The 24,125-nt window shown below is 40.6% G+C and overlaps 2 protein-coding genes across 3 annotated transcripts; one reads left to right on the top strand and one right to left on the bottom strand.

Moving 5' to 3' along the window:
• Positions 1 to 7: 7 nt before the first annotated feature.
• foxn4 (forkhead box N4) lies at positions 8 to 8,431 on the bottom strand. 2 transcript variants are annotated; one of them, XM_077601588.1, is made up of 10 exons: positions 8,282 to 8,431; positions 7,741 to 7,839; positions 5,098 to 5,264; positions 3,834 to 3,946; positions 3,647 to 3,757; positions 2,958 to 3,085; positions 2,782 to 2,878; positions 2,501 to 2,708; positions 1,516 to 1,905; positions 8 to 829 (listed from the first exon to the last, which is right to left on the bottom strand). In XM_077601588.1, the coding sequence occupies exons 2-10, from the start codon at positions 7,818 to 7,820 to the stop codon at positions 582 to 584; spliced, it is 1,542 nt and encodes a 513-aa protein (XP_077457714.1). In that variant the 5' UTR covers positions 7,821 to 7,839; positions 8,282 to 8,431; the 3' UTR covers positions 8 to 581. The 2 variants fall into 2 exon arrangements, with proteins under 2 accessions (XP_077457714.1, XP_077457713.1); XM_077601587.1 differs by lacking the exons at positions 7,741 to 7,839; positions 8,282 to 8,431 and having other exon boundaries at positions 5,098 to 5,430.
• myo1ha (myosin IHa) lies at positions 3,223 to 24,080 on the top strand. The gene is made up of 35 exons (XM_077601590.1): positions 3,223 to 5,189; positions 7,582 to 7,800; positions 8,830 to 8,936; positions 10,297 to 10,540; positions 15,398 to 15,532; positions 15,608 to 15,723; positions 15,826 to 16,024; positions 16,108 to 16,188; positions 16,821 to 17,000; positions 17,078 to 17,176; positions 17,243 to 17,359; positions 17,444 to 17,515; positions 17,605 to 17,724; positions 17,795 to 17,862; positions 18,271 to 18,376; positions 18,455 to 18,535; positions 18,618 to 18,709; positions 18,851 to 18,945; positions 19,343 to 19,389; positions 19,514 to 19,594; positions 19,699 to 19,804; positions 19,900 to 20,017; positions 20,101 to 20,214; positions 20,936 to 21,012; positions 21,076 to 21,144; positions 21,230 to 21,314; positions 21,385 to 21,547; positions 21,626 to 21,709; positions 21,793 to 21,886; positions 22,690 to 22,745; positions 22,826 to 22,961; positions 23,155 to 23,225; positions 23,311 to 23,408; positions 23,495 to 23,594; positions 23,686 to 24,080. The coding sequence occupies exons 4-35, from the start codon at positions 10,529 to 10,531 to the stop codon at positions 23,710 to 23,712; spliced, it is 3,099 nt and encodes a 1,032-aa protein (XP_077457716.1). The 5' UTR covers positions 3,223 to 5,189; positions 7,582 to 7,800; positions 8,830 to 8,936; positions 10,297 to 10,528; the 3' UTR covers positions 23,713 to 24,080.
• The last annotated feature ends 45 nt before the right edge of the window (positions 24,081 to 24,125 follow it).

Here is a 24,125-nt window from a genome sequence, read left to right as displayed (position 1 = left end):
GGCAAAAGAAACATTTTATTTACCCATTCATTTTTCATGGAACTTAATACACATTTAATATTCCAATCAACATGTTCATCACATACGTAAAATGACGTCAAATTAGAATGAAAAAGTGAAGGCACATGTTTTGGAATGAAGTTGGGTAAAATACTCAAGAAAAAGATTTTCTGTGGTAATAGCCATTTGAACATTCAAATATATACAGCAAAAGGTTGACAAGCTTTGTCAACGACCCTAGCTGCCTTTTTTCTTTTATAAATATAAATAAAACACAAAAAAACAAGCGATAATGTCTATCACAGTACAGCATACAAGACAGAACTACAATATAGAAGGCCTTTCAAACATGGAGAGCGGGAGAAAAAGATGAAATTTCCTTAGTTTTTTTGTACTTACAGCATTTGGGAGGCTTTGCTTGGCACAGCTTGACATTGTAATACCTTTAAATGCTTTTCTGCCGTGTCTTTTAAAAAAAGATTTCTCCGTAGTTCCCGGCTAATTTGTACAAAAGAACGCCTGCAATTGGTTTGTGGCCAGATATCCTCAGAAAGTCACTTTTTTTGAAGTACAGCGTTGCTCTAAAGCAAGACGATGGGCTTGCTGCTGGCTGGCGAGCTCATATATTGTGAGGCGAGGGTGTCCTGTGACGTGTAGGACGTGTACAGACCCGTCACCTGTACGTCTGACAGCGACAGGCTTGCTCCGCTGGAGGCAGGAGGGAGGCTGCTCCCCAAATCACAGTCTGATAGTCGCAGCGGGGAATTACTGAACGTGCCCAATGCATCTAAGTTAAAGCTGTCGTCCTTCATTTCCTCCCACAGGTTACCTGAGGTCAGATAGATAAAATATGTTTAGTTCACACTCAATCTTAACATGAATATTATTGATGGAGCTTGCTCAACCCAACATTTAAAATATTTGTACCTAAATTGTGGGATAATGGTAAAGTTATTTTAAAAGACAAACTGCTTCTGAATTTTTGTTTTTAAGTTTAAATGCAAAACTAAAAAAAGGGGGGGGCTCTAAATTTTCTAGTAAACTGGACGTCCTTTAAGTACCGTATTTTCTGCACTATAAGGCGCACCTTCAATAAATGGCCCATCTTAAAAATTGGTTTCATGTATAAGACGCAATGAATTATAAGACGCAGTAGTAGTAGTGGTAGCGGATTGTGTTATACATCCACTAAATGGAGCTGTAGTAGTAGTGGTTTGAGAAAATTGAAGTCTTTTGGTTGTGCTTCATAGTGCGGAAAATACAGTAGTTTAATTTAATATTGTAAGTTCTAAATTGTACTTGGGTAAATATGCTGTATAATAAGTTGCTCAAAGCAGGAATCAAATCCAGGCCATCACAATAACAGCAAGGACACAAGCACATGTAGTTGTACTGTACAATATAATATAATAATAATAATTTGTGAATAGGAGAAACCCATGAAAAAAATGAATCCACCATTCAAAGGGGAGAAGAAAGCAGCGTAAAAGCCAACTCGGTAATAATCTATCTTACCTTGAAGAGCAAAATCCATGATGCTAGGGTCCAGCGCATCCACCTCTGTGTGGCTATCAACTTGTACACTGTAAAAGTCATCAGGAGGCTTGCTGGGTTGCTGGCTTGGCGGACTCCGAGAGAGGTCGGGCACCGTGTGCAGTGGGGGTGTTTGGGCAGGAGCCGGGGACATTGGGGCCAAGCGAGCTTGAGCCTGGAGCTGGGCTTGGATCTGATGGTGCTGGTGCATCGGGATACACGGCAGCGAGAGGGTCACGATGGGCTGGGGACGCTGCATCTGGGCCGTCAGAGAGAGGCCCGTTGGACAGCTGGGCAGTCGTGTCATGACCGGTTCTATGACCTTCCGTCTGCAGTTTTCAGGGCGATCTGTTATCAGTTTGTCCAGCTCATCTGCAAAAAATATGACCGGTGAATAAATCCCAAGTAGGATGTACACCTGCTGGAAACCCCTAAGTTACCATTCCTTCCTCTCTAGTGCAAGGGTGTCAGACTCGGGTTGGTTCGCGGGCCGCTTTAACGTCAACTTGATTCCACGTGGGCCGGACCATTTTAGATATAATATTTAGAATTTTTTTTTTTATAAATGAATTAAAAGAACTGGATTAAAAGCCCTAAATATTCCGTTTTTAAAGATCTAAAACAATGTTTATTTTAGCTTTTTTATATATTTTTTTAGATTTTATAAAAAGGATTTTTGAACTAAAAAAATTGATAAAAAAATTACAATTATTGATTTAAAAGGGGGAAAATCAGGAAATTTAATATACATCTATACTCTTCATTTTAATTTGATCCTAAAACAGAAAGACGGCACTCATGATTTACTTTCCCGGGCCACACAAAATGATGCGGCGGGCCAGACTTGGCCCCCGGGCCGCCACTTTGACACATGTGCTCTAGTGTATTTTTTGTGCTTAGTTTCGTGACAAGACTACTACTAAATTGTCTAGTTAGCAATTGAAGTTGAAGTTGATCAGTCCCCGACCTGGATTAGCCATGCTGCGGCGGATAGCCGGAAGATCCTTGCGCTTCCACTTCTGCATCTCTTCCTCCATCTTGTCGATCTTGGCCGGATTTAGTGCCCACAGGCAGCCCTTCCTGGAGGAGCTGCTTGTCTTGTTCTCCACTTTCTCGAAACACTTATTTAAAGACAGGTTATGTCTGACTGAGTTCTTCCATCCGTCTGGCGCTGTCTGGTAAAGAGGGAAAGAACAGTGAGAGCGAGGGGGTCATATTATCGGATTATAGTTCAGCAAATGCGCTCACCTTGAAATAAGGGAAGTGTTCCTTCATAAAGCTATAGATCTCACTGACTGGAAGGCTGCCGGTTTTGCTGTTCTTCAAAGCCATGGCAATCAAACAGCTCAAAAGATAAGTTGCAAAAACAGCGGTGAGCTTGGGAGAAGGAATTTAGGTATCACGAGTGGACCACGAGAGCCAACCTGTAGGAGTAGATGGGCTTTGGGAAACATTTTGGCTGCAGGTCTGGTTCTTGTGGAGCCAGGTGAGGTTGTGCAAATAGACTTTGGTTGTTGAAAGAGACATTGCTGTACAGCCCACCTGTTGAGCACTAAGGGGAAAGGAATATGTGTTATTGAATCTGATTCATCCATTACAAAATTCTGATTTCCTGATGTTCTGTCATTGTAGTAGAATAAAATTAAGACTGTCAAAGTTGATTAAAGCATCGATTTTAATCACAGGTTAATAACGGCGCCACTGGCGGTCGCCTCATCTGAATTATGAAAGAACGAAGATTTAATTGGGTAGAGTTTGCCCCAATGCAGAGAAGTCCAAATGTGCAGGCTCACAAAGTAGGTTTGCCTCCTACACACACACAAACACACACACACACACACACACACACACACACACACACACACACCTGCAACATCAGTTCTTTGTGGGATGCCCTATTCTTTTACTGATCATATTGTGCTGAAGGAAAGAACTTCATCCTCTACTACTTTTGGCTTTACACATGGATTTTGGGTATAATAACAATGCGATTTATTGGTAGGAGTATTTTTCTTACTTTTAGCACAGTTAGCGATAGAATATTTGGTTACAATTCTTAGCTGTTTGACAATTTTCATGTACTTATTTCGATGAGTGTCGTGAGTGTGTTTACCTGTTGCCCAGTTTGGGTTAGTGAGTACACCTGCTGTGGTGCTGACTGGTACACTGAAGTAGGGCACTGGTACCCTGATGAAGATATGCCAGAAATGGAGAAGGGAGGCATCTGCGAGGCAAAAGCACACACGATTTAGGTTTGAAAGCAGTAGCTTTTTCAGACAAGTGTGGCTGTTCCAACTCACTGTTCCACTGTGGGTGTTGATGATGCTGATTCCCAGTGGGCTAGGCTGCATGTTGCTTTGCAGGTGGAGCATGGAGGACTGACCTCCTGTCATGGCCATGCTGCTCAGTTGGGCTTCAAGGATGGAAAATGGAAGTCATGTTGAAATTCAAGATGACGGTAATATCGCTCATAAACAACCATCAATTCATGTGTCTTTGTGTAAGTGTTTTTAACATGTCTTATTTGCATTTTCCATGTTCTCCTTGTGCTTGCTAGGGCTTGTTTCTAGGATTTCTCCCGCGTTATGAAAACATGCACTTCAAGTGAATAATATAAGATTGAAAAGCCATTTATTTTCAGCCAGCATCATTTCTGAGTAACAGGATGTCATTTCAGGTACTACTCAGCAAAGAGAACAGATGAAGTCAAGACTTTCAATTCCCATAGAGGTGAATTAATATAACCTGTGTAAACGGTTATCTATGCATTGGTGACTTTTCTTCTGAACTCAGCTGCTATAGACTCCATTTCAGCCATGACCTTATTGAGGACAGACGGTACGTAAATAAAATAGCTGCACAACTATTGGAGGTTTTTTTGCCAACATATATATTTAAAATCATCCTACTCAGAGCTGCACAGTATAGAAATTAGGGTACAGGGTGCTCTTCAATATTTTATTCCACAAATCATTCACGTAGTAACATCTGTATAGAATAAATGAATTTGATAATGAATATTGATGATGTCACGCGGACGACCTGGCAATCTGGGACACTTGTATTTGATTGGCTAAATCAATACAGGCATTGTTAAAATGTCGGCTCGCCTTTCGGGTGGCACATTTCTGGAAATATTGGCTTTTATTTATGGGTTTCTCCTCTCTATACATATTAAATGGTCTGTTTTTCAGTTTAGTAACTAATATTCCTTCTGCTGGGATGCACAGGATAAAGGCGTTACCTCTTAAAGTGGATGAAATGACCGTTGTTGATTAGTGGCGAATAGAGCCGTCAAGGCTAACACTCACAGCAACGCTTTGTCAAATTTAGGCGTCTGTGAAATGAACACCGCCAACGGACAATGTAGCAGTAACCTGTCAGTCTACACTTGCGCATAAACCCAAAAATAAAGACCACAAACTTGAGTATTACTGCATTTCTCTCAATTTGCACTAGCCAGAGTTCAAGTGTTAATGATGGAAAAACACCAAAATCCAGAGGTTTCTAGAGATAAGAAGATTTATTAGATTTTTTTTCAGAAAATCCCACCCATCATCTCACCTGTCTGTTGCTCCAACAAGCTGCCCTGGGAGGGCCCATTACTGTGACCACGGCCATCCACCATCTGCTGCAGTCGTGGCACATCCACCGAGGTGAGCCATGATAGAGACTGCAGGTCCCCAGGGAGGTCCTCCTCCCTCAGTTGGGAGGGGTCCGTGGTCAGAAGCCTTTGGAGGGATAGAAGAAGGAGGGTTAAGGGAAGGGGGAGCAGGGGAGGGGTCGACATGGCTGTCAGATCCAGCTCAAAGAGCACAGGTGGCATTTCCATGTGCAGTTCAACGAGAACAATTTTATCTCCCTAAGTCAGAAGCCTCAGCTGCTCTTGAGGTTGGGTTCCAGTGTAAGTGTATTAGTTGTGCTACTTTGGATTTAGCATATAAGAAGATTAGCTGTTGGTGTTAATTTATCAGGGACTGTTTTAATCAGCAATGACGGAGTTAAACAAATCTCATTCAGCGTTTATTTAAAAAAATTGATGGATGAGCAGCAAATGGAAATTTTAATTAAAGGTCAAAAGGGAAAATACCGATTTTTTTTAATCATGCACCAATTATGATTTTATTTCCTAAATGGTTTTATTGCATTCATATCTTAAACAAATGTAATGAAGCATTGTTTGTTTTTTGACCTAACATCACATAACTCTTTTCTTAATTATCAAATGATCACTTTAATTATACCTTTTGAACAGCCCACTATAGTGACCACCGTGCCTGAAAAAGTTCAAATAATGAATGGGAATTTTTATTTTGATAAAAATGTAACTAAATATGCACATTTTTTGGTCCTTTATCTTGAGCTATTGGGGCAATGGGATAAAAAATATAGATTTTTTTTAATAATTGAATTTTTCAAGCTGATTTTTTGACATGATATAAGCTAAAGCGACAGAATACTTCTCTCATGATGTCTTATGTAACCACCTTGCAAGAAAGAATGAATAGAAAGGAATCCTCTTCAATCGCCCCTGTGCACACACTTAGTGTTAAGGGTCTTGTAACAAGGGTCGCCATGACAACATATACTATTCAGCATGTGGGGATCGCACAGGACCCCCCCCCCCCCTCCTCACACACACACATGCACCAAATCTCCTATTAAAAAATCAAGTGTGTCAGGTGACCACAGCCCAGTGCTCACCATTGGCTGAATCATACGTAAACAAGACATGAGATTGTTTGAAAGACGGCACAGCAGCACATGTTGCCTGCAACAGTTGGCCCCGTCTATTGAAAAATGATCACCTATTGTGTCCCAAACGACAAATCTGCCCAGTGGCACGTGGCTCTATTGTTTTGGCCAGACCCTTCCTTGATTGTTTCTGTCGTTTCTTTTCTTTGCCTCGGGCCCTTGCATTAATCTGCCGGAATGACAGCCCTCACATAAGAGGGACAAATAGGATACCATCTGCTTCCCTGTCCCTTTCCAGCCTCCAGCCTCACCAAAACCACACCCCGACACCCCTTATCTGCACTATACATACACCCACTGGTTTTTATCCTACGTGAGGAAATTAACTCAGTGACCGAGGGTGAGCAAATTCAGTTTGAGGTCAGACCTGGGTTGGTCTAGATTTATGTGTCTTTGAAGTGACACGACTACACACAGCACGTGTCGACTGCCATATTGTCATTCATTTTGAAATTTGAATTTCAATTGAAAATTTGTATTTGAAGCAGGCAGTTAAATTAAGCATTGTAATTGAATTCCTCATCATGTTTTATTTATTTATTTATTTTACACTAGAACAGTATGTGTTATACTTTTAATGCAATTTCTTGATTTAAAAACTGCAACGTGTGACTAAGAAATCAGGAGCTGAACCCTAATTTGAACCTTTATAATGCCAGTAATATTTTTTATTAATTGAAAAATCCAAATAGAAATTACATTTTGGATCATGTAGGCCCCAATACTAACATTTGGTATACAAATATATACTATATATACCTTTTTTATTATTAAATACAGTTTTATGAATTAATATAATCAAAATGGGGAAAAACTGAAACTCTGTTTATAAAATTCCAAGAGTATTGGCGCAAGAATGAGCTCAAACAACACATTCCTCATACAGTGCTGTATGCTAAAAATATCCAAAACATGGACTTGAAACATTTTGGGGTGCCGCAGCTCCCCTCTAGTGCCACCAGCAAGCATAGAAAATCAGTGATGCATAACACGTTGAGCTAGTGTCTCCGTTTACGAGCCAAGTCTTCCCAGAGTTTCAACAACACAAAATATTGAACCCCATAGCCGCACCCCCACCCTTTCTTGCCCTCCCCTCTGGTCCTTGTCTAATTGGGAGCCACTTTTGCATGGGGGTGACCCAGTGCGCCCCATCTCCCCCTGAGCCGACGGCCCAAGAGGTTCAAGCTCTCCGTGTGCCGACAGCAGGAGTGTAAACAGAGCTGATGGTTTCTGACAGATCCATTCAGAGTGAAAATCATTTATTCTTTTCGATTTTTTTTCCATTCTTTTCAGGCATCCCCCATTTGTAATCTACATGTGGATTGCTATGTGGCTACAAAATTCCTTGCTGATACCTCACATAACGTGGAAGACAATTTTGGAGAAATCTCCAAATTGAGGCTTGCTGTTACCATAGTGCAGAAGTGTCAAGAATGAAATGAGTTGGCTTACCTGTAATCTTGTGGAGATGGATGATGACCAGCATCCTCAATTATTCCTGACATCCTGGATGTAATTCCACCTTCTATCATTTCCTGGGATATGTGGTATCTCAACAATTTCAGAAAGAAAACATACATTAAAGTTCACTCCAAATGACAATTCAAGCAGAAACATAAGACATAGAAAATGTGTTGCTCAAAGTATAGTGAAGTTTATTAGCAAAGCGAACAATTCAATGAAGAAAATCCAAACCAGCACATTTTTCAATCATTTACAAAAAAGAAACAACTATGAATAGGCGTATTGTATCCCGTTAATTGCTTGTTTTTAGTTGGAAACAAACTGTGAATATCTTGTTATTGAGAAAAAGCATAAAAATTCAAACTTTAATTAAGACTGCAATGTGGGTTACCCTGGCGATTTAAATGTCTCCTCAAAGAGCGTATGACAACAAAGACAGTATAGGAGAAGACATTCAAATGTCCATTTGCTCATCCAACAAAACATCCCCTTAAAGCTCATCCAGCCTATGAAAATTGCTGCTATTTACCTGTTTTGGATGATATGGAAGAATGCGTGAAAGGGTCGTCCGGGAGAGCATCTACTGTATTCCACCGTGCAGCACTTGATGCGGCCCCCGAAAAAAACCGTTTTTAAATTTCCCTCTCTGGAGCTGTCCGAGGCGCGCTCATGCGCAGTAGAGACGTGAGGGGCGCTCCCAGGCGGCCCACCGGGAGGATCCCATGACTTTGACAGCTGCGCCCAACACTTCCATTCACTACTTTAATATCGCCCTGGACAGACACTTTGCACATTTGCGCACACCCTTTTGCGAAATTCTGGCGTTTTTACTACTTTTCAGGAGCCATCTTTTTTTTAAACTAATGCAAATTCGCTGTATTTAATCATTTGATTTCCATTAAGAAACCAGATCGCGTATGTTTGTAAAGGGAAAAAAAGTTAATTAGGATGAAATATCCATATATGCTCCTGTCAGGTTATTCCAATACCACGGGAGGTCGGAGACGATGTGATTCTCCACTTGTGGTGGCGTCTGTGTGTGAGATGGTGAACTTTTTTTGGTTGTTGTTTTTTTAGGGGTAGGATCATCGTCTCCCGCCGCTGTTCCCGCGTGGTGATCTTCTCAGGAGTGGGAAAAGGAGACGGGGAGGCGCATAAAGGAGAAAAGAGGAGGAGGAGGATGAGTAGGTTCACTTAAGAACATACATAGTTCAATCTGGAGTTCACACAATTAGCTATCTTGCGACAAATGCCTTTCAAATCAACCCACTATCTTCCACTGACGGTGATAGACGTCCACGGTCCGAATTTATTGAATTGAATTAAAAATACATTTGGCGTCTTTCGCCGTCAATGGCACTGAAAGTAGGACCGATCGCCGCTATAGACCCCCCCTGTTCAAGTCGAGTGGGCGTCAAAGTCAAAAAGTTAAGGTGGGGGATTTGAATGAAAGGTGAGGGCAAGGTGTTATGTGGTGTTTGATTTGGATTTGAAAGGGGCGGAGGGTCTTCAAAGTGTGCGATGGCAGGACGAGAGCATCCCCAGGAGAGCACCCAGATGGTGAATTGCCTTTACAAAGGGACAATCAATAATTACATGCATGAATGTAACGGACAAAAAACTCAAATGAGACCTCACAGAGCACATTTTCAAGGTCCTAGAGCCCCCTCTTTTAGTGTTTTATACAACTATTTTGAGCCAAGGCACGTACAATTTTACATTTTGGAAATAACTGCTGATATAAAGCCCAGGTTAATTGTGTTAGCTGTATATTTAAGTCAATATATACCATATATTCATTATCAAAAAATCCCAAAGGGAAACCAGTTGGGTTGACATTAAGATGTTTAAGAAATAATCAACAGTAAATATTAGAAATAAAAATTCCATGATAAAAGAGCAATTAATGCAATCAGTAGTCTTGACCTCACAATTAGTAAAAATACGTAAATATAAATAAGAGACTGCTACTATGGCAGTGTGAAGGGGAAAACATTAAGTAAAATAAATAATTTAAAATAAGGATTTGACTGATTGTCAATAGAATATTCTTTGAATCGAAACCAAGAAAAGTCAAACTTGTCTGGTTAAAATGTAATTCAGCATGGTTGTCATTATTGATACTGTAGTTTAGAAAATGTGGCCCTTTCTAGTAATCAGTCATGTCATGAGACTTTATCAGAAATGTTTTAAGCAGCTGTGATTTGATTGTGTTTGATACACTAGTGCAGGGATGGGCAAACTATTCCACAAAGGGCCGCCCGCAGTGGGTGCAGGTTTTCATTCCAGCCCATAAAAAGGACACCTTTTCGCCAATCTGGTGTCCTACTAGTGCAATCAGTTGATTGCAGTCAGGTGATTCTTGTTTTCTGCAGAAATCTCATTGGTCAAAGTGGCTGTGCCTCATTGGTCAGAAGAAAAACCTGCACCCACAGTGGCCCTTGAGAACCAGTATGTCCACCCTTGCACTAGTGCATGAGAGCATGAGGATTTCCTGCAGCTCAGTGACAAGAGTGACAGCTTTCCCTTCTCATGTCTGTTTAGGAGTAATGGGGAAACAATGGGATCACCGCCTGAGGGCTGGCTCGTGTTGGTAGCCTCGGTTTTTGTCTTGCACCGAGTGTTTACTCAAAACACATCAGCACCTCTGAGAATGAGGTCAACCCACCACTCTAATCTCTTTTCTGGGCAGAGACCCCTGCGCTTCCAAAAAACAGCACATCACCCAGTGTGACCCTCTGGCCACCCGGGATAAGCTGCTGTCAGCCATGCTTAGATGAAACTCAGTGTAAGTGTACTGCTAAAGACTTTTGAAATGCCACAGATATCATTTGCGCAAATCAGCCATTGAACAGTCGCTCAATGTGCGAGTTGGTCATTTAACCGCTGCGTGGGCGGGTCAGTTGGTCAGATAATCGCGTGGTTGATGGGTTCTCTCAGGGTGACATTCAAGCAAAGTTTTCACTCTACTGATCAGTTAGTTCTTTGGTTAATAAACCATTCAGACAGTTTTTTTAATTAGTCAACACGGTTAGTGTATTAGTGTATTTAGTTGGATCAGTTAGTCAGGCATTCTGTTAGCTAGTTATGGAATTGTCCATAGTCAATCATCAGTCAGACCACTAATAATCCTTCTGGGTTTTTTTGTCAATCAGTCATTTGGTTGGTTGGTCAGTCAGCCACTCCCTTAGCCGGTCAGTCGGTCAATATGCTACTGTATTTAGTTAGTCAGGCATTCAGTTACTGTCAATGTAACTGAACTCAATCTGCCAGTCAGAGCTTTAGCAAATCAGTCAGATGGTCAGTTAGAAAGTAACTGGTTTATTCTACTATCTCAGCTAGCCTATCAGCAAGGGAAAGAGTCAGTCAATGGGCAAATCAGTTGGCCAGTCGGCAATGTCGACCGGCCATACAGGCAGGCAGTTAGCTCATCGGCGAGCAAGATCAGTCAGCCAATGATTGCTCTTCATGACCTAAAAGATCACAGAAAAGCTTATTTCCTTTTCAGTTTGCTGGGGCCAGTCAATGGTGGGCCTTTGGCTGACCTTTGGCCTCAGGCAGGGTCAGTCTGGTTCACTGCTGCTGGAGCAAAAGTCCTCGACTTAGTGGAAAATGGCTGCATTCTCTAAAAGGCCTCGTGTTAACTACTGCCAAACAGCTGGCACCTGGTGCCCCCTGAGGTGGCACCCTGGGGTCCCTCCGTCAGATACTTTGGATTTGGCTAGAGTATGTATTTGAAATCCAGGTTTCCAACATAAAATGCAAATACATTTGATAAATGATCTTTCTTCTCTTTGCCGGTTCAACTTGATCAAATAACCTCTTTGACACAACTCTTTAGAACCAAGATGATGACTGGGCTCATCATTTGTTACGGGCTTCTTAAAAATTTGTATAATAGACTATGAAAGTAGCAGCGATGAAAAGGAAGACGAGAGAAGAAAGGAGGCATCTGACAGAAGAATGAGATAGGAAGACCGGGAGGCCAAAAACAAGGGGACAAAGTGAGAGAAGAGTGCAGGGGCAGCCACGCTGCCATGTGAGTGTTATCATCAGCTCTCATTCCCAGCATGGAATCTATAATGGGAAAATCAACCTCTCTGACTCCTGTGTAATTGGATTTGCCGGGTCTCGTGCTGAATCAGAGCCCAGTGGGTAGCACAAAGCTTGTTAAGATTGGACAAGCATTGCTGGACCGCTCAGTCGGGGTAGAGGTGGGGCAAGCCGAGGTAACCTTGACAACTCAACACCGGACCCTTCAAATAAGCCCGAGCGCTCAATCATCTTGAAAGCTTTCCAATAGTTCATCAATCAATTACCAAGTGAAATAGAGTTCCTTCTACTGTATGTGAGTCAGTAGAACAAAGTAAGTGGACACCTGTTTCCTTGGGTGTGTGCGTGTGTGTGTTCCTAAACGTCGTTACCAGGTAACAGTAGTTGAAGGTTAACTCGTCCTGGTTGCTTTCTGTTAACCGCTTGTCTGAATGACAATGTTTTGTAACCCTCTTAGATTGGTGCTGACATTAAGTTTTAATGGTACCAATGGTACTGCCCAGCGTTTTGTATAAATGTCATAACTTGGACTTGAAGATTTTCAAATCTGTTTTGAGTCCTCAAATGACAACTTATGTATCCACCTAATCAAAGATCAGTAACCATAACTGCATCTTGGTATAGGGAGCGGAATACTTTGGAATGCAATGGAGCACACATCCCCACAAGAAACAATGAGGAAGAAAGGGGAAGAAGAAACTTTGGGGGGTTGAAACTGAGTGGTTTGGATCTGGTTTCTGGTGGGTTACGCTACACTCAGCATAGGAGTAGACACTCAGGTAAGGACTGAATAAGATATCTTAGTGCCTCCACCTCCCATGACATGAATGATTAAGGACCTGGTGCACTGTGGCCTAAGTGTGGCTCAGTGTGGGCAAAGGCCTCCACGCTAGAAGCACCTGTATAGCTATGGCGTATGGCAGAATCTTATTTGCTTGGCATCATTAACTAACTGTTTGATGGGCTGACTCTATGCAAGCGGACACAGCTGGACGTGCTGTTCTGTAAAAGGACGCGTTTGCAAGTTCGGATATTGACTGACAACGCCAAAAAAAAGAAGAAAAAACAGCATTCGAGATGCAGGTTTGAAGATTTCTTGACATTCACAGATGTTCTGATTTTATGCAGGTGGATGAACCTTCTCATTACTTTGTTGATGGATTATTTGGGTAATTAATAACAGCTTCCTCCCCTCTGGATGGATGAGGTCACAGAGTCTTAGGCAACAGTGATATTCGAGACTAGATGAGGGAACATCTCTTAATTACAATACAATGGGCTGTGCTGCACTGATGGAGAAAGGACATTGGCTAACAAAGGCCCACTGGATGATGATGATGATGGACTGTTGCGAATATTTGATTATTGCTTGAATCGCTAACTTCGAAGTCACTAAGTAGTTTCTTGGGATACAACGGCCTGATGTTTCCATGGAGATTGATATATTTTTTTGATCAGCCTTCCTGTGTGGAGTTTGCATGATCTCCTCAGATGCCCTGTGAATGAGACAGGTTTTCATCTTCTAGTTTGCAATGAGTTGGAAGTCCACCATTGTACACAATGGATTCTATTTGACTTTTGAAGCTCTACTGTATTTACATGCTATTGACAAACCAAATCTGGTCTGTCGTTGTTAAATCTGGAGGCAGGATTGCGACAGTCAGCGAAAACATGGAGCTCTCCTAAACAATAAATGAAAACTCCAAATATTAGCATGGTTATGACTATTGAATACATGAATCAGCCTCTTGACAGCAGCTTATCTGTCAATGATATAACTTGTAATACTGTATGGCAGACCTCTAAGTCACGCTGTCCCAGCATATTGTCCATTCGTACCGCCCCGAGAGAAGTTTCTTCCCACGAAGAATGGGGGTGTCAAAGATACCAGATACCGGCATTGCCACCCATCCCATCAGCAGATTGATTCTGACGTCCCAAAAAGGCTTGCTTCAATGATATTGTTCACCTGTCTCATTGGCTTAAAGTGGGTGGGGTGGGGCGGGTAAGCGTTAATGGTGGGGACACAGGGGAGGGGGCGTTTCAGTGGTATTGTCCCGGAGACGAGGCGAGAGCATATAAGGGTGCGGAGGCTAACGTGGAAAAAAAAAATCTGACTAGCCTCCTCTCTCCTACCAAAGGGGCCCCCAAGCAAAAATAATGAAGTCCAAATTACAGCACAGGATAACGAAGAACAAGCCTCTATTGTTCCCCCTCAGGGCGCACTAAATGAGTGTCACAGCAAGCAGCAGGGCACAGACCGTTACTGCACTATTTAGTCTGCCCCGTTGTCTCAACACGGCCCTGTTTCAGAGCTTCTCACATCAGACAAATACTGCACCCCCCCCCAGCATTCGCCTTCACCCTTCCTCTGTACAGCCCCTCCTCTGCAAGTTCTTAGCCCAAAATAGGCCAAATCTCCTTCATTGTGTTTCGACTGCCTAGTGTGAAATTCATTGTGACGTTAAATGTTTTCTAATGAATAATTACTGAATGGATATGCAGGGGGAATATGTGTAATGGATTGTAGACTGCATTTTAAAGACATCTTTTTTGTCTCTGCTTCGTGGTATTTACAGGACAAAAACACTCGACCTTTCTCAGAAGAAATGAGGGCCATAGGCGAAGGATGGGAGGGGACTCGGGGGGGCTTTGTGTCAATTAGATCCATTGGATTATGTTTTTTTTAAAATGTTTTTACAGGGAGAATTGAGAATCAAAGGATTTCTGTTTCTAAAAGAGAGGAGGAGAAAATACGAAACCAACAAAAGCCGTGAAAACCTTTGGTCCGCGTGTTGGTGTTGAGAATGCAAAACAGATTGGTGGAATTCTTCCCACTACGCGTTTTGAATGTGCCGCTGTTTTGCTTTTTTGTTTTTTTTGTTTTATGGGAGGGCCTCAAGTCGTATTTGCTCAGTTCAATGTGTTTGACTGGTGAATCGGCCCTGAGGAAACGTGAGGTGACCAATCTCAATTTTAGTGATAGCTTCAGTCTGGCTCAAAGCCACATCAGACCTCTCAACCTGTGAACTCATTAGAACTAACAGGCAACGTTTCTTTTTTACATCTGTTCTGCTCTGTGAAACCATTCAAACTGTCATTCGCGAGTTACAAATATACACATAGTTTTGCATTGTTGAACTTGCAGAAAATTGTGCCACATGCACATATACATACAATACAATATACCCAATGGACTCTTTTGACAAAGATTTGATTCAATTAGATTCAGTGGTCTTTATTTGATTTAAGTTTTGGATACATTTGCCACAATCAGTTCCATTTCACCAGTGGCACTGATAATATTTTTTTGTTTCCTGATTCCAATATTGTAGAAAACCACATTTAAAAAAAATCCTTATTTTTTCTTTTTAATACTTAATGACTTCACATACACTTGAATATATATGAGTAATTGCTACCATGGCTTGGCCAGACATTGCTGACATTTATTGGCAGACATTGACGGTGTCAACCCAAATGGCTTCAGGGCAGCCATGTTGGTTGGCGCAACATTCCCATCAAAAGATTTTTCAAATATTATTTTATCAATGTTAAAACAATTGACAATAAATTCTGCTGTGTTGCACAGGTGGAGATGGACATGGAAGGTGCTCTTAATGCCAGAGAGCAGGTAGGAATTCAAGACTTTGTTCTCCTGGATGAGACCTCGGAAGCAGCCTTCCTCAACAATCTTAAGAAACGCTTCAGCAAGGATCTCATTTATGTGAGTGGCATACAGACTCCAATTTTTTTTTTTGTAAATTCATATCACTGGTCAGCAACTTTTTTCTCCTTCTAGACCTACATTGGTACTTTGCTGGTGTCTGTAAACCCTTATAAGGAGTTGGATATCTACAACAAGAAACAAATGGATGTATACATGGGGGTGAACTTTTTTGAGCTTCCACCTCACATGTGAGCATTATAATAAAAAAAATAAAAAAATAAAAAAAATAAGAACATATAGTAATATTATAACAGCAGTTTATCCATCGCCTAACCTTGCAACTACCGCAGCTACGCGCTTGCTGACAACGCCTACCACACCATGCTGACTGAGTTCAGCAATCACTTCATCCTGATCTCAGGAGAAAGCGGCGCGGGGAAGACGGAAGCCTCCAAGAAGATTCTACAGTATTATGCGGTCAGCTGTCCGAGTACCGCTCTTCTAAACACTGTCAGAGACAAGATGCTCATGTCCAATCCTGTCCTGGAGGTCTTGCTATTGTATTATGCTGTAGTGAAATTCCCCCCGATGGGTAAAGTTTGCATGGCTGATGTCATTGTGTCTCTGTGCAGGCTTTTGGAAATGCCAAAACACTGAAAAATGACAATTCAAGCCGCTTTGGGAAGTATATGGACATTCAGTTTGATGGTGAGGTAAGAGGAGTTCAATTCAAAGACTGTATTACCACACATTGTTTTAAATTTAGCTCAGTGGCACAGATTGAAGGCGCGAGATGTCTAAACAATTTGGCCTGGGAGGGGTAAATGAACACTTGTTTGTCGTCAATAACACTGAAAAATAGCATTCATAGCAAGTTCTCACGGTTTAAATGAATTCAACGTCTATTGTTGTCAATGATAATGATGTCAAACCCTCTTTTGATTAGGTCCAAAGAAGTGAAATATCCCAGTGAGCTTTCCTTTTTTACATCAGTTTGACAACACCGAGCTTGGGAAGGCTGATTTAGTATTTTAAATTGTATCGAAGGGATGTCATTCAGTTTGTCTATTAGTTCTCAGTGTTTTAAAACTGCATGTACTGCAAATAACGAGAACTATTTAACCAGTCTTAAGCAGATAACCATATTTGTAAACACTTCTGTTTTCTAATTAATAATAGACCTCGTGCAAAATGTGTCAGTAGTAATTTCAGGTGAATGTGATTATACTTAAAGGAGGCAACTGAGAGGGTAATAGTACAAATTTGTTCACTCTACCATCACCTATGATGTCGTATGTTAGTTGCGAAAAAGTGAAGCTGCTACCTTTATTCTTATGTCCAATAGGGGGATGCAGTTGGTGGCCACATCTTGAATTACCTGCTTGAGAAGTCAAGGGTGGTGCATCAGAACCATGGAGAGAGGAACTTTCATATTTTCTACCAACTTTTAGAAGGGGGAGAAGAGGACTTGTTGCACCAGCTGGGACTTGAAAGGGGCTGCCAGCGTTACAGCTACCTTACACAGGTATGTGCAATAAAATCATCCATATTGCTGCGTAGTAGCCGAAACTTTGCAAGCTGTTTTCGTCTATTCTCCAACAGGGAGAGTGCGCCGTTGTGCCTTCCATCAATGACAAAAATGACTGGAAGACCGTTAAAAATGCTCTAGAGGTTTTCGACATTGATGCAACTGAAACGAATGTAAGTCGAGTCACTGCCGGTTTGACGTCAAGTTATCGCTTTAACGGTTGTGTAATTTGTGTGTAGCACTTGTTTGGGATTGTGGCGAGTGTTCTTCACCTGGGCAACGTTAAGTTTGAGCCTGACAGTAAAGGCCAGGCCACCCTTAACAACAAAAATGCAGAGTTGCGCTGGGTCTCCAATGTAAGAAATGCACAGAAAACAATCACGCTTTTATGGACGGACCCCAATGAATAAATAAATAAATCCAACTTGATTTTATTTTAGCTTCTTGCGGTTGATGCTCACAGTTTACAAGAAGGTCTCACTTACAGGAAGATTGAAGCTAAAACAGACCAGGTGTGTACCAGGATTGTTCTTATCAAGCCTTAAATTATTCCATAACACAAACATGATATTGACTCCTTAACATTTGATTTCCCCTCAAGGTACTCAGTCCATTTAGCTTGGATCACGCCATCTATGTGAGGGATGCCCTGGCTAAAGCTATATACGGACATACCTTCACTTGGCTGGTCAACAGGATAAATGAGTCTATGGAGAACACTGTGAGCTATTAAACTTTTCACAGAGTGTCACAATATGCAACAGCTTACTGTTATTATTGTTTCATTCCAGGATCCTTCAAGGAAAACTGTCATTGGACTTTTGGACATCTACGGTTTTGAGGTTTTTAATATCAACAGGCATGTCTCTTTTTATCCTTCTTGTGCAATGTGGATATTTTAATTTATGCCTTGCTGAGATGTAGATCCAATAATGCTGCCAGGTATCCCAGCTAAATGGATTGGACTTCTATTTCCGGCAGTGTCAGCTAATGAGTTAACATTTAAAAATCAATACATTTCAAACCGTTTTTATTTTTATTTTTTCAAACCTGATTCTGTCCACCAGACATATTTCAATTTAAACCATATTTTTCTGGAAAAAAATGTTTGGACATGTTTGGCATATAATCATCATTTGCTTAATATAATGTTAATATGTAATAATAACTGTGAACTCTTTACACATCTTGACATTTTTAAAGTAGCAGTATGACAATGTAATGGTGGGTTTTGCTTTTTTATTATTTTTTATTTTTTCCCCTCCAGTTTTGAACAATTCTGCATTAACTACTGCAATGAGAAGCTGCAGCAACTTTTCATCCAGCTCACACTCAAGTCAGAGCAGGAAGAATACGAAGCGGAGGATATTGAAGTAATAGGCTAAAAAAATAAAACTCTGATCTACTGTTCAGTGGATTTTTTTTTCAATTTTGACTATTTTTCTCCTCAGTGGGAGCCGGTGCAGTTCTTCAATAACAAGATTATCTGTGACCTCGTGGAGGAGAGACACCGAGGAATTATATCAATCCTGGTTTGAGCTTGCATGGATAAATCTACGATCCTGAATCTTAATGATGGATAATTGTTGCTGACTAATTGTTCTGACTTGGCAGGATGAGGAGTGCCTCAGGCCAGGAGAAGCTACAGACCTGACTTTCCTGGAGAGACTGGAGGATAAAATGGGGAATCACCCTCACTTTGTCTCGTGAGTTTACATATCTAATGTTCACTTGTCAGTGTTTTGTTACTATGTCTTCATCATAGTTTCAAATGTACTAGTATTTAAACCTGATCTAGTGAGATGATGGAAACTCTTTATCTTCGGTGACTTTCTCTTGGTGTGCAGTCACAAGCTGGCAGACAAAAAAACACGAAGGACGCTGGAGAGAGGAGATTTTCGTCTATTGCATTATGCTGGAGAGGTCACCTATTGTGTTGTGGGTAAATTAAAGCAGAACTTACCTATCAAACCTTGTTTTTTTTAACCCTTTACAGAGTAAATGATTATTTTGGGTATTTTACAAATAACTCAATACTATTAAAAAAATCAGCATCTACATACATGGTCACCACATTCTGGGTTATGTTGGTCACAATATTAACATTTGGTATACAAGTGTATGGAATGAGATATTGCATTCTACATTTTTTAAAATTATTAGGACAATTTCCATTTAAAAGAACAATACAATTCAAATGTATTTAAATACTATGAGTACCAAACAGTCTAAAGTACTTTTTTTTAAGTTTTTCACTAGTTAACAGAGAGCTTTATAAAGGGTTAATAGCGTTTTACACAAACTGCCTAACACACTATAATCTGTCATTAATTTCAAAGGTTTTTTGGACAAAAACAACGACCTCTTATATAAAAATATTAAAGATGTAAGTATACAACTTGATTTCCCAAATAATGAAAAGCCAAACTATCGTTTTGCATTTAAACACACATATACACACAGACGATTAATAATGCAACAAATGGTGTCCTCCTATGTTGCTCTCCCAGCTGATAAGTCAATCCAAAAACAGCATTGTCAGGCAGTGCTTCTCCTGCACGGACCCAGACAGCAGGCGGAGACCAGAAACGGTGAGTTCGGCTAAATTCTCCAACGGTCACAACTTGGTCTTCAAGGCGCCACACGTGCACCTGACAGATGAACCGTTGCATTCTCAACCACATTCTGCGTACAGGTGGCCACCCAATTTAAGAGCAGCCTGCTGAAGCTGACAGAGATCCTCGTAGCCAAAGAAGCATGGTACATACGTTGCCTTAAATCCAATGAGTCCAGGAAAGCAGGTATTTTTCACAGTTTTTTTTTTAAACCTCCAATTTCTCTTTTGTTTTTACTTTTTTCTCTTGTGCTTTTTGCTTTATGTCCTGCTATAAACCAGGGCAGTTTGATGAAGCACTGATCAAACACCAGATTAAATATCTGGGCCTGATGCAGCACCTGAGAGTCAGACGTGCTGGTTTTGCTTACAGACGGAAGTACGATGTCTTTTTGCAGCGGTATGAAACGACGATGAATAGGACAGATCCATAAATCCTACTATAGCGTACAATATCCCGATTAAGCTACTTGTGACTTGTAGATATAAAGCTCTGTGCCCAGCCACATGGCCGCACTGGAGAGGAGAGCCTGCTGACGGAGTTTTGGTGCTGGTTCAACACCTGGGCTATTTTCCAATTGAATACAAAATGGGAAGGTGAGAAAAATTGCCTCATCCAAGTTTTGATTTCAGGAAGAAAAGATGTATTTTTATCCCTTGTCATTGATACAATATGCCTTCTTATGTAGTTTAAAAAGTAGCGGGGACCCTCTCAAGTTGAACATTTGTTCAAATAAGATGGTCGGTGATGATTTGCAGAGATTTTAAATGATTTTTTCCCTCATCGGATATATACCCAATGTCATTTGGACAAATTATGGGGGGGGAAATACTGTTGTGTGCTCCATTATGTACCCCATCATAGTTAGATGTTACCTCTATTTTTTTGTTTGTCTGGGCAGAAAGACAACCTCCCTGAGCACATTGAGTACCAGTGTGAGCAACATCATCATTGCTCACTATGGGCACACACCAGTATCACACCTGCCATAAGCAGGTGTATGTCTACTACACATAAATGATTTAGTAATAATAAAATGTAATGATTAATATCTATGAATGGGCGGCCCGGCGGATGAGTGGTTCGCGCGTCGGCCTCACAGCTAAAAAAAAATAAAAAATAAAAAAAATATTGGGATTTTATTTTGTGCGCTCCATATGATTTGCTGTGCGCAGAGAAGACGAGAGTAGTGCGCAATTGCGCATGCGCGCAGCTTAGAGGGAACATTGGTTATATGTATAATGAAGCACCTTGAGAGGTGAAATTAAACTGGGAAATCTGTTCACTCTCTCTTAAAATTGTTTTGATATTTTTAAGGACGAAAATATTCATCCGCCATCCCAGAACCCTGTATGCTACCGAGGACGCTTTTGAAAAGTGTAAACATCAACTGGGTGAGTGCAGAGCCACAATTATTCACACCTAGGCCTCGTTCAATTGTTGAATTGACATTTCAGCAACAAGACTCCAGGCCAAATACAAAGGCTACCGGGCAAAGGGCGAGTTCAGAAAACAGAAGGAGGCCGGTAAATAAAAGGCTTACTGAAGTAACTAGTAATTCACATTCACAGCTAAGGAATTTGATCCCACTTTTATGTTGGATGTCCGCAGCCACAAAAATTGAGACCTGCTGGAGAGGAGTGCAGGCAAGAAAGGAGAGAGACAAGCGAGCATGGGCAGTCAAAATCATTAAAGAGTAAGAACACTCGCTGAGAATCACCTCATTGAGGGCAGTGAATTGAATCTATAAACGGCTTTATTTTCAGATTTATCAAAGGTTACCTGACCAGAGGCCAGGCAAAAGTCACAGATAACTCTGAATATTTGGCCTTTGTGAGACAGAATTACCTCAACAGGCTCAAAAAGAACTTGCCAAAAAACGTTCTGGATAAAACCACGTGGCTGTCTCCACCTCACGTGTTGGCCGAGGTAGACAAAAACAACGTGTAGAGTGCATGTTTTCTCAATGCGTGAATTAAATTTTTGCATTTTTTTTTTCTTGTACAGACATCAGAAATACTTCGTAAATTGCACTACCGTCTCATGGTGCGGAAATACGTTAGAGGAATTACACCCCAGAGAAAAACACAGGTGACCCTAATCAAACATTTTTAATCCCTTTTTTTTAACCTAAAATGACTTTTCATTTTGTATTTGCCTATCCTTTTTTTTAGCTCCAGATGAAATACATTGCCAGCTCAATGTTTAAAGGGAAAAAGGAAAGTTATCCTCAATATGTGGCCCAACCTTTTCTGGACATGAGAATCAGTAAGTGAAATAAATACTTATTGCTCCAAGTCTTGCTCTCATCATGTCACTTTTTTAAAAACACGTTGCACTGCTCCATCAATCAAAGTGCATTTACTGATAGACCATTCACAGTCGTACAATTCATTCCTATGAACAATTTGGAGCAAAACTGTGCCACATCATGTTAATGAATCAACCCCAGTGAATATTTACATGAGCAAAAATGTGGGGGGAAAAAGCCAACAACAATATATATATATATCGTATTCGTATTTAAGTATTTTAAATCATTAACCCTCTCAGGGATAGTTGTAACAGAAGTGTACAGCTAGTATTTAAAAGTTGCTATTTTTAATGTGAATCTAATACAAAGCGTTTAACCCTTTATAAAATATGATATCTCAATATTAGCAATTGGAATTGTATGTTTTTGAAATTGTTCATTCATCATTATTGTATTTTGAATATTTTTATATCATGAAAAATGATATGACACTGTTAATAGACTAAATCAGTGCAATTCAAATGAATTAAAAATAGAAATACTGTACACCCCTGTTTTAGAAATGTTTCTTTTCAAATATTTATGCATAACATCTCACAGGAATGCTATTTATCTCATTCTTCTAGTACATTACGTATATTTTACTTTCTAAGACTATTGAAAGTTTTGTTGTTGTCCATGATACTAAAAATGGATGTGGTCATTGCTTTAAAATGTCAGAGAATCACTGTTTTAGTAAATGAATGGGCCTGAATGCTATTTCAGGAATGATGGCAGACTCTTTTAAATAATACCTTTAAAACATCCTTTCTTTTAGGTGAAGAAGACATTCATATGAAGGTCCTGCAAATGATTCGTAATGAGCAAATCAAGGTGAGCCAATATGTTTTCTTTTCTTACAATTCCCAAGTGGCTCATGAAACCCACCTTACCGTGAACTTGCCTGTTTGCAGTACAGCGTTCCGATGATTAAATACGACAGAAACGGTTTCAAAACCAGGCCCCGGCAGCTCATTTTCACGCGTACGGCAGCCTATATGGTTGAGGAGGCAAAGATCAAACAAAGGATTGTTTACACTGCCCTTAAAGGTCAACATGTGCCACTGTTCATTTTCTTGACACCAACACAACACAAACTACTTCTTTGCCAGCCCTGGTTGATGACTTTGTATTGTGGTACCTAGTAAAAAGAAAATTTAGACAACGGCGTTCTATCCTTTAACCAACGAAAGTTTAAAAAAAAACTTCAATTCTTAGGTTTATGCGCTATTTCCCATTTTAGGGATTTCCATCAGTAATTTGACAGACAGCATCGTTGTGTTACACGTCATTTGTGAAGACCCCAAAGAGAAGGTACACACAACTACACTATTAATTTCATAAAAACTTCCTATTTACGATTTTAAAGAAAACAAAAAACAATCCCTCATTCTTTCAGGGAGATCTTGTACTGCAGTGCAGCCACTTGTATGAGCTGGTGACCAAACTCAGTATCATTGCTAACAAACAGGATGTGGTCAGGGTGGTTCAGGGCAGGTAAATCAAAAAATAAAGAGTATACATTCAGATTGATACTGTAAGTGTGCACTAATCAAAACATTCATGGTTGTCCTGGTATGCAGTATCAAGATAGAATTTCAACCTGGGAAAGAGAGCGTGGTCGAATTCAGCACGGGCCCGGAGCCAATGGTGTACAAGGCCAAGAATGGACACCTCATGGTGGTACGTTCACTGTGACAAGACAACTTATTTTGCTCATCAAGTGGCAATGTTTTTATCATTTAAGCCTAGCGGAATACCCGTTTGATTTCAGGTTGCCACTCGGGCTCGGCCGAGGTAACACGAGCGATCTCTGGATTTTTACTCAGAAGAACCCCAAGCTACAAAATACACAGAAGGGCCTATCTAATGAATTACATCATGCACTCAATCTTTAAATTTACATTCATACCGTCAAGCACTTCAAGACGTTGCCTTTTTTTTTAATCCACCCACCTGGGAAACAATTACAATAACTTTGTAAATTTCCCGCAATCACCGAAACAACAATGGACGAATACATTTATAGAAATTTGTTTAATGAGTATAAATATAAAACATACATATTTGTTCACTTTTGTACAATAGATCTACGGGTGATTATCAATTTGTAACTGTGTGCAAAACTGAACGTTCCATAATAAATGCACTGATTAAGGCCAGCTCTAATTTCTCTTGTTAAATTGTAGTATGTTGACAGGACTTGGTTCCCGC

This window comes from Stigmatopora argus, chromosome 5, assembly GCF_051989625.1.
Source record: "Stigmatopora argus isolate UIUO_Sarg chromosome 5, RoL_Sarg_1.0, whole genome shotgun sequence".
Classification (NCBI taxonomy): domain Eukaryota; kingdom Metazoa; phylum Chordata; class Actinopteri; order Syngnathiformes; family Syngnathidae; genus Stigmatopora; species Stigmatopora argus.
The sequence above is the reverse complement of the archived record's forward strand: the minus strand, read 5'-3'. Positions and strand labels throughout refer to the sequence as shown.

Bases quoted from the DNA above. Each gene is read 5' to 3' on its own strand.
- myo1ha (XM_077601590.1), top strand. The intron at 18,377-18,454 runs GTAATAGGCTAA...TTTTCTCCTCAG, and splicing joins ACGAAGCGGAGGATATTGAA to TGGGAGCCGGTGCAGTTCTT. The intron at 19,390-19,513 runs GTAAGTATACAA...TTGCTCTCCCAG, and splicing joins TATATAAAAATATTAAAGAT to CTGATAAGTCAATCCAAAAA.
- foxn4 (XM_077601587.1), bottom strand. From the start codon at position 5,365: ATGGAAATGCCACCTGTGCTCTTTGAGCTGGATCTGACAGCCATGTCG. The intron at 3,758-3,833 runs GTGAGTTGGAAC...TTTGCCTCGCAG, and splicing joins TCAACACCCACAGTGGAACA to ATGCCTCCCTTCTCCATTTC. The intron at 3,086-3,646 runs GTAAACACACTC...CTTTCCCCTTAG, and splicing joins TAACCCAAACTGGGCAACAG to TGCTCAACAGGTGGGCTGTA.